This window comes from Eptatretus burgeri, chromosome 4, assembly GCF_056783735.1.
Source record: "Eptatretus burgeri isolate ZD-2024b chromosome 4, Ebu_testis_v1, whole genome shotgun sequence".
Lineage (NCBI taxonomy): Eukaryota > Metazoa > Chordata > Myxini > Myxiniformes > Myxinidae > Eptatretus > Eptatretus burgeri.
In genome coordinates, this window is record NC_140964.1 from 7,723,707 (window position 1) to 7,740,382 (window position 16,676).

The 16,676-nt window shown below is 44.4% G+C and overlaps 1 protein-coding gene across 4 annotated transcripts in view; it reads left to right on the forward strand.

Moving 5' to 3' along the window:
- LOC147027425 (mediator of RNA polymerase II transcription subunit 13-like) overlaps positions 1-16,676 on the forward strand; it is a 197,126-nt gene that overhangs the window by 68,056 nt on the left and 112,394 nt on the right. For all 4 annotated transcript variants that reach the window (XM_085876794.1, XM_085876795.1, XM_085876796.1 and 1 more), the window contains one exon: positions 10,753-10,836. In XM_085876794.1, the coding sequence (XP_085732920.1) occupies positions 10,753-10,836 (84 nt within the window). The remainder of the gene's footprint in view (positions 1-10,752; positions 10,837-16,676) is intronic.

Sequence of the window (16,676 nt, forward strand, 5' to 3'; positions counted from 1 at the left end):
CGCGCACACGAAAAACCTTTACGTGACTCAACGACTCGTCTGCTCAAGCACGCTGCGCCACGTGACGAGCCGTGACGTGGCGGGTGAAATATTTTTATTCAATCTTAAAACGTCTCCAAAACATCCAATTTTTACCAGAATTTCGACAACCGAGTGTTAAGCTTCCGAAGTGATCACAAAAACAGAAGACAAAATTTAAATCGAAGTTAAAACGAACTCGTAACGTCGAGCGAAGCAAAAATCTCCATTTCTCCACGCAATTATTCAATATTATTTTATGAAAGTCACAAAACCGTAATATTCGGCCATCCACCAACAATCTTTACATAATCTGACGGCTCAGCAAGTCAGGCATGCGACGATAACCTTTATTGGGATAAAGAATGACTTTTAAACACCATCTTTATCGAAAACACCGTCAGCGCGCACACGGAAAACCTTAACATGACTCAACGACGCGTCTGCTCGAGCGCACTGCATCATGGGACGACCCGTGACGCGTCGAGTGAAATAATTTTTATACAATCCTAAAACGTCTCCAAAACATCCGTTTTTACCAGAATTTCAACAACCGAGCTTTAAGCGTTCTAAGCGATCGCAAAAACCGAAGACAAAATTAAAATCGAAGTTAAAACGAACTCGTAACGTCGAGCGAAGCAAAAATACTCCATTTCTCCACATTAATTGATGGAATTATGTTTGACCTCACTGTGACCTTGACCTTTGACCGATTTTGACCAAAATCTAATCGGCGCTAGCCATCACCCTCCTGAATCACGTGGTGTAATTTGACATTGGTAGCTTCTTCCGTTCTCGAGTTATCGTGCCTACAAACAAACAAACAAGCAGTCATAGACTGGTACGTACGAAATCGTCAACTTGACCTCTGACCTTGTCTAATAAAAGCTGTCTCTCGAGAAGGTAGTGATGCAAACTAGAAGTTTCTACGATGATTCTGTACCAAACCATCAAAAATCGAATGTTTGACCTCACTGTGACCTTGACCTTTGACCGATTTTGACCAAAATCTAATCAGCACTCGCCATCACCATCCTGAATCACGTGGTGTAATTTGACATTGGTAGCTTCTTTCGTTCTCGAGTTATCGTGCCGACAGACAAACAAACAAACAAACAGAAACGGAAGGCATCAATATACTTCCGAAATCTTTAGATTTCGTAAGTAACAAACACACAAACAGAGGACGGAAGTCATCAATATACTTCCAAAATCTTTAGATTTCGTAAGGAACAAGCAGTCATAGACTGGTACTTACTAAATCGTCAACTTGACCTCTGACCTTGTCTAATAAAAGCTGTCTCTGGAGAAGGTAGCGACGCAAACCAGAAGTTTCTTCGATGATTCTGTACCAAACCATCAAAAATCGAATGTTTGACCTCACTGTGACCTTGACCTTTGACCGATTTTGACCAAAATCTAATCAACGCAAGCCATCACCCTCCTGAATCTCGTGGTGTAATTTGACATTGGTAGCTTCTTCTGTTCTCGAAGTATCGTGTTTTGGATATTTGACCTCACTGTGACCTTGATCTTTGACCGATTTTGACCAAAATCTAATCAGCGCGAGCCATCACCCTCCTGAATCACGTGGTGTAATTTGACATTGGTAGCTTCTTCCGTTCTCGAGTTATCTAGTTCCTACAAACAAACAAACAAACAAACACACAAACAGATGACGGAAGTCATCAATATACTTACGAAATCTTTAGATTTCATAATCATAAGATTTCATAATCATAATCATAATCATAATCATAGCTTCTCCCGTTCTCGAGTTATCGTGCCTACAAACAAACAAATACACAAACAGAAGACGGAAGTGATCAATTTTCAGTAGGGTGAACGAGTATTTGATACACTGCCGATTTTGCAGGTTTTCCCACTTACAAAGCACGTCGAGGTTTGTAATTTTTATCATAGGTACACTTCAACTGTGAAAGACGGAATCTAAAACAAAAATCCTGAAAATCACATTGTATGATTTTTAAAATAATGAATTTGCATTTTATTGCATGAAATAAGTATTTGATACATCAGAAAAACAGAACTTTATATTTGGTACAGAAACTTTTGTTTGCAATTACAGGGATCAGACGTTTCCTATAGTTCTTAACCTGGTTTGCACAGACTGCAGCAGGGATTTTGGCCCACTCCTCCATACAGATCTTCTCCAGATCCTTCAGGTTTCAGGGCTGTCACTGGGCAACACAGACTTTCAGCTCCCTCCAAAGATTTTCTATTGGGTTCAGGTCTGGAGACTGGCTAGGCCACTCCAGGACCTTGAGATGCTTCTTACGGAGCCACTCCTTAGTTGCCCTGGTTGTGTGTTTTGGGTCGTTGCATGCTGGAAGACCCAGCCACGTCCCATCTTCAATGCTCTTGTTGAGCGAAGGAGGTTGTTGGCCAAGATCTCGCGATACATGGCCCCATCCATCCTCCCCTCAATACGGTGCAGTCGTCCTGTCCCCTTTGCAGAAAAGCATCCCCAAAGAATGATGTTTCCACCTCCATGCTTCACGGTTGGGATGGGGTTCTTAGGGTTGTACTCATCCTTCTTCTTCCTCCAAACACGGCGAGTGGAGTTTAAACCAAAAAGCTCTATTTTGGTCTCATCAGACCACATGACCTTCTCCCATTCCCCCTCTGGATCATCCAGATGGTCATTGGCAAACTTCAGACGGGCCTGGACATGCGCTGGCTTGAGCAGAGGGACTTGGCGTGCGCTGCAGGATTTTAATCCATGACGGCGTAGTGTGTTACTTATGGTTTTCTTTGATACTGTGGTACCAGCTCTCTTCAGGTCATTGACCAGGTCGTGCCGTGTAGTTCTCGGCTGATCCCTCACCTTTCTCTTGATCATTGAGGCTCCACGAGGTGAGATCTTGCAAGGAGCCCCAGACCAAGGGAGATTGACTGTTATCTTGAACTTCTTCCATTTTCAAATAATTGCGCCAACAGTTGTTGCCTTCTCACCAAGCTGCTTGCCTATTGTCCTGTAGCCCATCCCAGCCTTGTGCAAGTCTACAATTTTGTCCCTGATGTACTTCGACAGCTCTCTGGTCTTGCCCATTGTGGAGAGGTTGGAGTCTGATTCATTGAGTGTGGACAGCTGTCTTTTATGCAGATAACGAGTTCAAACAGGTGCAGTTAATACAGGTAATGAGTGGAGTATGGGAGGGCTTCTTAAAGACAAAACTAACAGGTCTGTGAGAGCCGGAATTCTTACTGGTTGGTAGGTGATCTAATACTTATTTCATGCAATAAAATGCAAATTAATTATTTAAAAATCATACAATGTGATTTTCAGGATTTTTGTTTTCGATTCCGTCTTTCACAGTTGAATTGTACCTCTGATAAAAATTACAGACCTCTACGTGCTTTGTAAGTGGTAAACCTGCAAAATCGGCAGTGTATCAAATACTTGTTCTCCTCACTGTACTTACGAAATCTAACAAACAAATAAGCCGGTAGTTGACATGGGTGGTCGCGAGACGAAGGCGAATTTGAAATATGTAGATAAGAGAACACATCAGATGGCATTCTTGCCATTCGTTGTTCCATATAGGAACATGACGAGCAAGTGTCCATTCATCATTTGTGTTTGATTCCCTAACCCGACGTTAGGGAATCCCAACGCGAACGTTGGGCTGAAAGCATATAGTAATATAATTGCATACTCGTCGTACAGTTTTTGACGGATCGGGCTGAAAATTTTTGACAAAGAGGTTGATTATCGTGCGCATAAAAGCGCGGAAGCCAATTTTTGATTTTCGAAAAATATATATATTTATATTTTCCGGATTTTTTTCAAAAATTTCAAAGTCCCATTGCTGGGCAACGGTGGCGTCCATAGCAACGGTGCTCAAAAGCATACAACTCGATCGTGGTATGAACCTAGCAGTCAAGTTTCATCAAAATCCGTTGACTCCTCTGGCCTCCAGAGGTGTCCATTACATACAAACAAACAGACAGATAGACCTACAGACAGACGGAAAACCTGAGACTAAGGTTAGTCTAGCAACCACCCAACCGACAGACAGACAAACAGAATGTCACACACAACCGACCAACATAATTGCCGAAATCCGAAGGATTCCGGCAATTAACAAACCCACAAACACTGGTCCTTGTATGATTGTAAGGATTCTGATTATTCCAGAATAAAATCAACTGTTCCTGTAGGTTTCCTCTGCTGGGCAGTGCATTTCACAATAAAGACTCAACCATGAGAACCACAGAGCTAACAAAGACCTCCAGGATAAAGTTGTGGAAAGGAACAGATTGGGATGGGTATAAAAATATTTCAAAGGCCTTGAATATCACTTGGAGCACAGTCAAGATGATCATTAAGAAGTGGAAGGTGTATGGTACCACCAAGATCTTGCCTCGGTCAGGTTATCCCTCCAACCTGGATGACCAAACAAGGAGGATACTGATCAGAGAGGCTACCAAGAGGGCAATGGTAAATTGAAAGAGCTGCAGGCCTTTATGGCAAAGACTGGTATCTGTGTGCATGTGATGACAATATCTAGGCAGTGGTCTCGGCAGGGTCTTGGTGGTACAATACACCATCCACTTCTTAATGATTGTGCTCTGAGGATTAACACAGGTGGAGGCCAATTAATTATGTGATTTGAAGGTGATTGGTTACACCTGAGCTAATTTACAATTGCTATTATAAGGGGGGTGGACACTTATCCAACCAAGATATTCTAGTTTTGTATTTTTAATTAATTTTCAGATATTCGTATAATTTGTTTTCACTTGGAAGTTTTGGGTTATGATGTGTAAGTATAGGTGGAGTCTGATTTATTGTAATTTAATTCCAGCGTATAAGGCAACAAAGGTGAAAAATTTGAAATGGGGTGTAGACTTTCTATCTATAGACACTGTAGTGTGTGTGTGTGTGTGTGTGTGTGTGTGTGTGTGTGTGTTTTTTCATGTATATATATATATATATATATATATATATATATATATATATATATATATATATATATATATATATATTGTATATGCATGATATAAAGTTGTATTTTCTCTCTCTCCATTGATCGAATCGTCCCCACCGGAAGTAATCCCATCATATTGCATTCTGTTGGAATCGTCTTGGAAAATGGGGATGCAAGAAAACGTTTTCAAACCTAAAGGGTAGGGGGTTCAGGGTGGGGGGGAAGACCCTAATTCTCTCTGTAAATGTGTTTCGTATCATGCCACCTGATGGTAAACATTATTTCAAATCATCATATCTCAACTCAATTCCTTCTGCACAAGGTGAGGGTACCTCTGCTTATATAATGTATGTATGTATGTACGTTATGTATGTATGTATGTATGTATTTATGTATGTATGTATATGTACTATCGGACCCCGTTTATTCATGGGTTATAAAGTGTGACCAACTTTTGTGTTTGCGGGTTTTTTTTTCATTATTATTGTTATTATTATTTTTTTAATACTTCAGGACTGGTCTCCTATATCCGCCTGGTAAAGGAAATCAGCCAACATCACAGCATTACACAACAAAGATGCAAAAAGCGGATCTCCTTAACTACATCCCGATTATTTTACTGTACGTCCAATCATCAGCAAGGTCATGGAATCCATCATCATAGTTGACAAACTCAGTCCTTTCTCCAACAACCTCATCTCAGATCATCAATTTGGATTCAAACCTGGTCATTCTACTTTGGACAAGCTGCTTCTACTATCCCAACAATGGTAGAGGCCCTCAAAATCAGACATGAGATCAGTCTCTTTGGACATATCTCGAGCTTTTGGTGCGGTCTGGCATCCTGCCTCACTCTCCAAACTGTCTGCCTCTGGAATCCAAGACCAACTGCACTCTTGGATTACTGACTTCCTCCACTCGTAGACAAGGTGTAGCTCTCAACGGAACACTTTCATAACTTCTCCCTGTCATTGCTGAAGTTCCCCAAGGCAGTGTTCTTGGCCCCATCTTATTCCTAATCTTCATCAATGATCTTACCGAATCTCTATAATATCCTCTTTATCTCTTTGCTGAGGACTCCACTCTGCTGTGACATCCCTCATCCTTCAAACAGACAGGCAGCAGCCTCTTCCTTCTTCTAAGAGCTTGACAAAGTCACGAACTGATCAAACATATTTTTGCTTTTTTATCCATGTTGTTCCACCCTTTGTGTTTTCTCACCCCTCATAGTTACCTGCATCCCGTTTGTCCGTCTCTATTGACTTTCCCCCTCTGCCCTGCTGTTGGTGTTTCCCCTTTCTCCTGCTGTTCTCTTTGTTATGTTGTGTCCTGATTTGTTTGGTGTAATCGCTCTTCCACGAACCTTAACCATGTTTTAAAAAAAACAACAACAAAAAAAAGTAAATAAATATAGCAATGCCCCAACATTCGCCGTGTTTTTCAGGAACGTATCCTCCATAAATGTCGAGGTCTGACAGTATGTTTGTGTGTGTGTGTGTGTGTGTGTGTGTGTGTGTGTGTGTGTGTGTGTGTGTGTGTGTGTGTGTGTGTGTGTGTGTGTGTGTGTGTGTGTGTGTGTGTATATATACACACACACACACACACTCATACACCCACACACCACACACCTACACACAATTGTCTTGCAGTGGGCCCTGCTTGAGTATGACATCGCTTGTTTCTTTTTTCAAGTCTTCTTGTCCCTCTTCAAGCCGAGGGGCATGTAGTTAGGCTCGAACAGCCACAGATCTTGTCTGGAATGCAATGTACACCGGCGGCAGAACGACATTATCGGCTTTGGTCACACGCACAGGCAAACATTTCCATGGCTCGGATTAACCCTGCACAGCGGCTCTGCATAAGGACTGCAGAGAGTCCTTTAATTAAACGGTTACGTTCACCGGGGAGCACACTCCTGCCTAATTGGTGTGATAAGCTCTGACTAGGTGTCTGCTATGCAGGCTCGATGGCCGTGTGACCAGGAAGGTGCTACACAAGGGGCCGGAGCGACGGTTCCGATGAATGGTGACACCGGGCGGCGGGTGTGGCGGCACGCTAGTGCGGCGGCATCATGTCGTCTGCCGCGGCATCGTGTGGCGTTTGCAGAGAGAGCAGCACGACTGTCTGAATAATTCATGATTCCCGGCATGGCAGGATGGACAGGGGACAGCTACGCAGACTGCCATCACCGCAGTGCTGGTTTTGTTAATAATGCTGCATTGCTTGGGGAATGAGGGTGCCCTCTAATTTGGATTTGATACTCTCACGTCTGTTTAAAACCGCATTTGTACGGCTGAAACGCGACACTGCAGGCACGTTGTATGGTTCACTAAGGAAGGTACATTAGAGAACTCGGCCCTCATCACGGATCTTCTGTAAGACGCTTGTGACACTCGTACGCACATATCTGCACATCAAACCACTTCATTTGTTTTTATCTTTTTTTTTTTTAAACAGCTACGTGTCAAAGTGATGGAATCATAAATCTTAAAATGCAGAATTGTAAGCCATCTATTAACTACAATTAAATGCTTTCGGTGTTCCTTCATATGAGGGTCTGGCCGTGGCCTTTATGGTCCAAGGCCTTAGTAATCGTGGGACACGTTGCTTTGTGCGGTGAACGGCATACCCGTCGTCTTCCTTGGGCGTTGGGGTCGTTGCCCGTCCCCCGTTCACCAAATCGATGTCCCGTGTCATCACTCCCATGGCACAGGCATGCACGGTCTGCATTGGCATCATTTCCACTCGGGACAGCGTCTCGTTTCACGTTGCTGATTTGCGTTCGAAGTTTGCATAAGCCGAGGGATTCCTTTATTATTCGTTTATTTCAAAGCACTGTAAGGCTGTAAATTCTGTAATCCTATTTTTATGGCTATTCCTGCCATGGTCGGCAGCATTTTACAAACGATAGGTGTTCGGTACGTAGCTTGTGAGCTGAGCATTGAAAGCTTGTTAAGTTGTGGTTGTACAATTTTGAAACGGCTCATGTTGATGGCCGTTTAACCATGATGGCACGAGTCTTGCAAGCCTCGGGATGGGAAAATCATTTTGTTATAAATTACTTGAGGTGCAGGACGTTGTCTGTGTGTTTAAGCAATCCTGTATTTATCGGACGCTAGGCAGTCTAATTCCCTTATGACCCCCGTGACGTCGTGCCTAATTGCCTGCTGGATCGGAATGGCCATTGTACCACTTGAATGTTGACGTCGGCCTCCTTCGAGGTGAAAGCGGTAGAATCATTAAAGGCATCTCCTTGCTTTACCACAAGTGGTGTGCAGTGTACATGTATCCCTTACCCTGTTCCACTTCTGACTGTGCATGTACATTGAGCTGTCGACGTTTTTTTTTTATTTTTATTTTTTTTGCCGTCATGAACTTTGACGTCGTGTGCACCCACGAGGGATTATGGAGTCTTACAGATGCACATCATGATGGCATATCATGTGTATAAGGTAATATTGGGCTCATGTTTTGGGAATAGGAATAAGGTGATGAAAACCATTGTATTAGTTTTGCTGTACGTAACCTAAGTGTGAAGACTTTGCTTTCTTTTGTTTGTTCAATCTCTTCATTTACTCATTCACATTCTTTGAGTTTCGCCTTTTGTAATAATTTTATCATTTCATTTGATACCATCAAATATACTATGGATATCGGTGTTTGTTTTTTTTTTTTGAATGGAAATGACTTGAAAGAAATAAGTGGATGAGAGAGTGGGTGGGCAGAAAGAGAGGGCCTGGCTGGGCAAAAAGAGAGGGCTTGGCTGGGTGGAAAGAGAGGGCCTGGCTGGTTGGAAAGAGACGGCCTGGCTGGGCAGAAAGAGGGCCTGGCTGGGTGGGAGGAGAGGGCCTGGCTGGGCGGAAAGAGAGGGCCCGGCTGGGCGGAAAGAGAGGGCCCGGCTGGGCGGAAAGAGAGGGCCCGGCTGGACGGAAAGAGAGGGCCCGGCTGCGCGGAAAGAGACGGCCTGGCTGGGCAGAAAGAGAGGGCCTGGCTGGGTGGGAGGAGAGGGCCTGGCTGGGTGGAAAGAGAGGGCCCGGCTGGGCGGAAAGAGACGGCCTGGCTGGGCAGAAAGAGAGGGCCTGGCTGGGTGGGAGGAGAGGGCCTGGCTGGGTGGAAAGAGAGGGCCTGGCTGGGCAGAAAGAGAGGGCCCGGCTGGGCGGAAAGAGACGGCCTGGCTGGGCAGAAAGAGAGGGCCTGGCTGGGTGGGAGGAGAGGGCCTGGCTGGGCAGAAAGAGAGGGCCCGGCTGGGCGGAAAGAGAGGGCCTGGCTGGGTGGAAAGAGAGGGCCTGGCTGGACTGAAAGAGAGGGCCTGGCTGGACAGAAAGAGAGGGCCCGGCTGGGCGGAAAGAGAGGGCCCGGCTGGGTGGAAAGAGAGGGCCCGGCTGGGCGGAAAGAGAGGGCCCGGCTGGGCGGAAAGAGAGGGCCTGGCTGGGCGGAAAGAGAGGGCCTGGCTGGGCAGAAAGAGAGGGCCTGGCTGGGTGGGAGGAGAGGGCCTGGCTGGGTGGAAAGAGAGGGCCCGGCTGGGCGGAAAGAGAGGGCCCGGCTGGGTGGAAAGAGAGGGCCCGGCTGGGCGGAAAGAGAGGGCCCGGCTGGGCGGAAAGAAAGGGCCCGGCTGAGCAGAAAGAGAGGGCCTGGCTGGGCGGAAAGAGAGGGCCTGGCTGGGCGGAAAGAGAGGGCCTGGCTGGGCAGAAAGAGAGGGCCTGGCTGGGTGGGAGGAGAGGGCCTGGCTGGGTGGAAAGAGAGGGCCTGGCTGGGCAGAAAGAGAGGGCCCGGCTGGGCGGAAAGAGACGGCCTGTCTGGGCAGAAAGAGAGGGCCTGGCTGGGTGGGAGGAGAGGGCCTGGCTGGGCAGAAAGGGAGGTCCTGGCTGGGTGGAAAGAGAGGGCCCGGCTGGGCGGAAAGAAAGGGCCCGGCTGGGCAGAAAGAGAGGGCCTGGCTGGGCGGAAAGAGAGGGCCTGGCTGGGCAGAAAGAGAGGGCCTAGCTGAGCGGAAAGGGAGGTCCTGGCTGGGTGGAAAGAGAGGGCCTGCATTTGAGATGTATCAGGGTGATGTTTGAGGGAGATTAGGGAAGAATGAATGGAGGGCTCACTCATGGGGTGAAGCAGGGATTGGGGTTGTATTGGATTATATACTGAACTGGGTGCGTCAAAGGCGAGCTAAAAGGACGCACTTGCTTGAAGCCCGAGGCAAGTCTGAGCTAATGTCAAACATTCCCTCGACCTCTAAGACTCACCATGGCATCTAACCAAGCACAAAAGTACCCGGGGGGGGGGGGGGTTGGAAACCAACTATAGAAATTTTCATGGTTTAATTTAAGGGTTCTGGAGGGTTGAGCTCAAACCACCCTTGGCTAATGAGCTAAGAGAGAGTGTGTGTGTGTGTGTGTGTGTGTGTGTGTGTGTGTGTGTGTGTGTGTGCGTGCGTGCGTGCGTGCGTGCGTGCGTGCGTGCGTGCGTGCGTGCGTGCGTGTGTGTGTGTGTGTGTGGTGTGTCTGTCTGTCTTCTTCCGTTGAAGGGGTGAATGGGCGAGGTGTGGTTCAGAGTTTCCAATCGATTGTGATTGAAAGCAAGAAACGGTGAAAGGAAATGTTCCGATCGAGTTTATGCGAAGTTCCTTTACGATGACTTTGTGACTGCTTTGCTTGTAGCTTGATCAGGCTTTGTGTGCATTCCTTGCATTCCATCTTGTTGAACATTTTCCCTCTCCTTGGTGGATGCCCCTTCTTTCCTGGTTGCTATCACTTGGTGCTGACATCTAGTGGTGTGTTGTCCCCCATCATAGGTGTCTCTTCAACAAGAAGTTTGTGAGGATCGGAAAATGGTTTGTCAAACCACATGAGAAGGATGAGAAACCGGCACAGAAAAGGTTTGTCTATCTTTGTGTGTGCTTTATTTATTATTCTTGTACTGGTCATGAACACACCTTTAACCTATGATGTTTTGCATTTTGATTCAAATAATTATATTGTTTATAGTATTGATTGATAAAATGCTGTGACATGTACACTGAACTGAGCAAGGAGGAGTTATTTCTCTGTTTTGTGTGCATGGTCGAGGCTTGTGGAAGAGCTAGAGCAGAATGTGAAGCGGGAAACACCAACAACAGAGGAGAGGTGACTGTGAGATCCAAGGGGGGGGGGGGAGGACACATGGGGTGAGAAAGCATGACAGCAGATTAATGAAAGGACAACACAAAGGAGATGCTTTGGGATTTGTATCAGGGTCATTTTTAATAGTATTTTATACTTTTTAGATGGTCTTATCATGTACTAAATGCCACTTCATGTTCGGGCCACTGTAGATTTACACTGAAGCAGGCACGGATCCACCATTGTGGGTTCATGGGGTGGGGTGTGGGTGGAGGAGAGAGAGCTTTACATTTCCCTAAGTTATTTGTAAAAGCACTACATTAGTCCTGTTCCACCCTCTCACCCTCCTGGAATGCTCACTGTAATTCACGGACCGGTGATTGTGTGTGTGTGTTTGTCACGCTACTCCTACATTTCTGGGCTGTTTACATCCATACTTTCTACATATTATCAGCATGATCCAATTAATGTATCGGGGTGTTTTTATCTTTGCCAGTGGTTTTGGGGGGGGGGGGTGGGGGGGAGGGGGAGGAGACAGACGCAAATTCTCAATGTAAATGTGTATCGTGTAGCGCCGCCCCCAGGTGGGGGAGAGTATTACAAGTCTCCACCATTTACAGTACAATGTTCCTGTCGCCATGTTTTCCAGTGCAGTGAGGTGTTTTGAATGAGAACCAGTAGGTATGTTTTTGCTTCATACACGTAACCCGTGTATTTTTTTTGCGTATACACAGCTGTTAGTTGCCTATACATCGCCCAAATAAAGGTATGTGTCAAAAGACCGTGTTGCATGCTTGGAACAAGATCGTCCGTAGGGCAGGTACTCTGCTAATATAACATAACACATCATCAGAACCGTCTTGTAGCAGTGGCTTTCAATCCTGAAAATTCCCAATCCTCGTCAAAATTTCCAACTGGCCACATGTTCTTCCATCTTTTTAACATTAATTTTGTTATGAGTGGTCATCAGTCTCAAAAGTGGCGGTAACACACCATTGCGACTACGACTACTACTACTACTACTACTACTACTACTACTACTACTACTACTACTACTACTACTACTACTACTACTACTACTACTACTACTACTACTCGTTCAACAGCATTTCCCGTATTGTGGTGTTGTGGTATAGGGGATAGGGAAGATGGCTTGACAGGTGAAGATCTGGCGGGTGAATATATGTACCTCAACAGCGAGTTCTGCCATCAAGTAGTTCGGTGTTCTGGGCCACTGGCCTGTCAGCTGGCTATGGAACCTGCAAAACATCTGTAAGAGGAGGAGGAGGAGGAGGAGGAGGAGGAGGAGGGAGTCGCCGACTTGAATTGCACAGTGGGTTGAGAAGAGGAAGAAGGGGTGGGGACGGGATCAGATTTATGACCTCGGGTTGGTCTTGTCCTGGTCCTGAAAGCACTCACCGTTTCTTGCTTCGTCGGCCCTGTTCGTTGAGATGATTTAACTTATTCTAGTGAAAGACGTTCAACTGTATCCAGCACTACCTTGTGGTTGGCTTTTCAGCTGAAGGCTCGGGTTCCACCCTGAAAGATATGTTTGGCATCAGGAAGAGCATCTGGTCGTAAAACCTTGCTGCAACCTTATTTTTTTTAAATGATGGCAGTTAGGACAGAATCAAACATGCAACTTAAAAGCATGGACATGGGCCTCTCAGCTACCTGACTCTCGAGGTGCCACCTCCGCAGTCTATCTTCCGCTCAATTCTCATATCTAGGTTAGAGTTATGGTATGATGGTGTTGCATATATCAAAGATTAGTGTAAATAGGTTAGGCTGATGGTACTCAACGAGTTACTGAATGTTTAAAGAGCTGAGATGAGAACTGCAGACTTCACTTAGAAAAAGTTTCGATAAAAATTTTGTTTAAGCTTCATTTCTGTGCCACACTGTTGCTTTGGAATCCTCATTTAAAAAACTCATCCTTCCTTTTCCCCAACAACTTCATCTCAGACCACCAATTTGGTTTCATACCAGGTCACTCCACCTTGGAGATGCTGCTTTTAGGCCTAAGTCACATTTGCTCTACGGCCAGGATACGGCGGCTGTACCCCCCCTGAATTGACAGAAACGTGCGGCGGCCGCAGAGTTTCTGAGGTGGCCTCAGGGTGGCCCTACGCCGTATGGCTATCTTTTACAGGCCGTAGGGGTCGCCGTGGAATTATAGCGCGGAGTTATAACTTTTTTCATATCGACTTTGGCCGTAGCAATTCGACAAGCCAAGCTGTGACGTAGATGTGTTCCACGTCGACCGTACGTAGGGCGTACGGTGGGCTTGCGTCATTCGTGCGGCTGCCGTAGGCTCTTATCAATGAAAAATGGATTTTGCCAACCCCCAAAAAATTACTGCGGCCGCACTATTTTCACGGTCGCCGTACGGTGGCCTTGCGGTCTGTGTGACTACCTGCAGGCAACGCAGGGTCGATGCACGGTTCCCCTACGCCTGCCGTGCGTCCTACGTACGGCCTCCGTGGCAGTCTGCGTCGACCGTGCGTCCACCGTGCGCTACCGCGAGAGATCGGAGTATCGGTGTTTGCTGATACAGTGGTGCCCCCAGAATCCAAATTTAATTTGTTCCAGGAGACTGTTCGGTTTGCAAAAAGTTCGGATTCCAAAACTATTTTCCCAATAAGAAATAATGGAAAGTGAATTAATCTGTTCCGGGACCCCAAGAAAACACACTTTCAAGACACTTTCAACTGAAATTTCCCATGTTTAAGGTAAAATAAGATGAGTAAATGACCTTCAGTGGCGGTGTATTGTATGTAAACTGGTACAATCACCACATCCAAAGGTCCACACAGGCTCGTGCTCCGGCCTGGGTTTCGATCACTCTTGCACTCTGCGAGAGCGCTGCCCCAAGGGCAGCTCATCAAACATAATGCCCCCAGAACCACAATCACTTTCATCAAACGCATCGGGCTGAGGTAATCATCGATATTCCAAATTACAACCGGTTTTTCTGTGAAATTAAATCCTTGCCCGACAGTCCGTCACACCACGTGATCGGATTGCTTTTTTGTTATTAATTAAAACACAAGATGAGTAAAAAAAAAAAAACAGCACAAATCAAGGTGAAAACACGAGGTAAAGTAGCGATTGACACACGAGACATGCTTTCACGAGGACTTCCACCCGACTAACTGAATGAACGAAGCGCGAAAATGCAGGTCGAACAGGCGGGGGAGACACACGTGAACAAACATGAACGCCACGTTGTGTTCGGGTTTTGAAAATGTGTTCGGTTTTTAGGGCAAAATTTTCTCAAAAAAATTGTTTGGATTCCAATTTGTTCGAACAATGAGGCGTTCAGATTCTGGGGGCACCACGGTACTCCGAACTGGTATCTTCAGAGATATATATATATATATATATATATATATATATATATATATATATATATATATATATATATATATATATATATATATATATGTATATATATATGTATATATATATATATATATATATATGTATATATATATGTATATATATATGTATATATATATGTATATATATATGTATATATATATGTATATATATATATGTATATATATATATATATATATATATATATATATATATGTATATATATATATGTATATATATATATGTATATATATATGTATATATATATATATATATATATATATATATATATATATATATATATATATATGTATATATATATATATATATATATATATATATATATATATATATATATATATATATATATATATGTATATATATATATATATGTATATATGTATATATATATATATGTATATATGTATATATATATATATATATGTATATATATATATATATATATATATATATATATATATATATATATATATATATATATGTATGTATATATATATATATTTATATGTATATGTATGTATATATATATATATGTATGTATGTATATATATATATATGTATGTATATATATATATATATATGTATGTATATATATATATATATATATATATGTATATATATATATATATATATATATTTATATATATGTATATATATATATATACATATACTATCAGCCATGATCTTTCTTGGTCAAACCACATTTCAACGTTGACCTCCAAAGCCAGGCACTGTCTGGGCATCCTCCATCATACAAAGTCCTTCCTTGGCACACCTGAATTCCTATCTACCAACAAGGTCTTCATCCACAGTTTGATGGAGTGCTGTTCTCCCCTCTGGGCTGGCTCCCCTGCCTCACATCTTGCTCAGCTTCATGCTGTGGAAACCAAGATCTTTAAGATTATGGGACTCTTCCCTGATGAAGCTGATTCTATGGGCTTATCACTTTGCCATCACAGGCAGGTTGGTATTCCGTCTGTCTGCCACCACCTCCTTTCTAGTCTTGCACCCTCTGCTCTTTCCGTGATTTGTTCCCCCCAGGTTTTTGCAGAGCTCACACGATCCACCATCAACCTTCTGGTAAAACTACCTAAATTCAGGATCACTGCACACCTCCACTCATTCATTCCTCCTTTTTCACGACTGTGGAACCAACTTCCACATCCTCATCAATCTCATTCTTCTCTCCAGGTCTTCAAGAGAGCTGTTCACCAGTCACCATCATATCAATCCCCAATCCCCTAACCCTAACAAATCCCCAATCCAAAACCATGATATTTTCTACCCTTGTTTACCCCACCCCATCCAAATGCCTCCTCCCAAATTTCCAGTTTTCTCTCCTGAGAGTTTTCTTCTGTATCCATATTGTTCACTCCATGCATCCTCTCCTGCCCCTCATTCCTCCCCACACTCATTGTTTGTGCAAGTCTCCATCTTGGCCTTCAACTCTGCTGTTGGTGTTTCCCTTGTCTCTCTGCGGTTCCTTTTGCCCTGTTGTGCCCTGATCATTTCAGTGTTCTTGCTCGAACTCTTCCATGAGCCTTGACTATGTATACAAAAACAAAAACAGGTGTTATTTATTTCATAAATGTGAAATAGGATTTTTTTGGTTTTTCTGGAAACTATGAGATTGATTGGTCATTATGTCTTGACACCGTGACTGACAAACATAAATTTTTATTTTCACGTTTTTTATGTCTTGTCAATTCTTATGCTTATAAGGTTGGTTTACGTTAAAAATATAAATTGTAATTCATCTGCATCATCACAATATATTAATGGAATATGTTTAATTAACGTAAGGATGAAACGTTGCTTTACAAAGAATAACTTTCGATTTCGCTATCTTTAGCCCCTACTCTGCTCCACTCCTGCCCCTCACCTCCTATTCCCCTTCACCACTTCTCCCCTCATTCCCCCCTCTTACCCTCGTCCCCCCTCTTCTTGCCCCTATTCTCCTCGCCCCCATACTCTCCTCGCCCCATACTCTCCTCGCCTCCGACTCTCCTCGCCCCCTACTCCCCTCGCTCCCTACTCTCCTCGCTCCCTACTCTCCTCGCCCCTACTCTCCTCGCCCCTATTCTACTCGCCCCCTACACTCCTCATCCTCTCCCCTCCTCATCCTTTTCCCCTCCTCTCCTTGTTTTCTCCTGTCCTCGTCCCCTCCTCCTCTCCTCGCCCTACTCTCCTCGCCCACTACTCTCCTCGTCCCCTT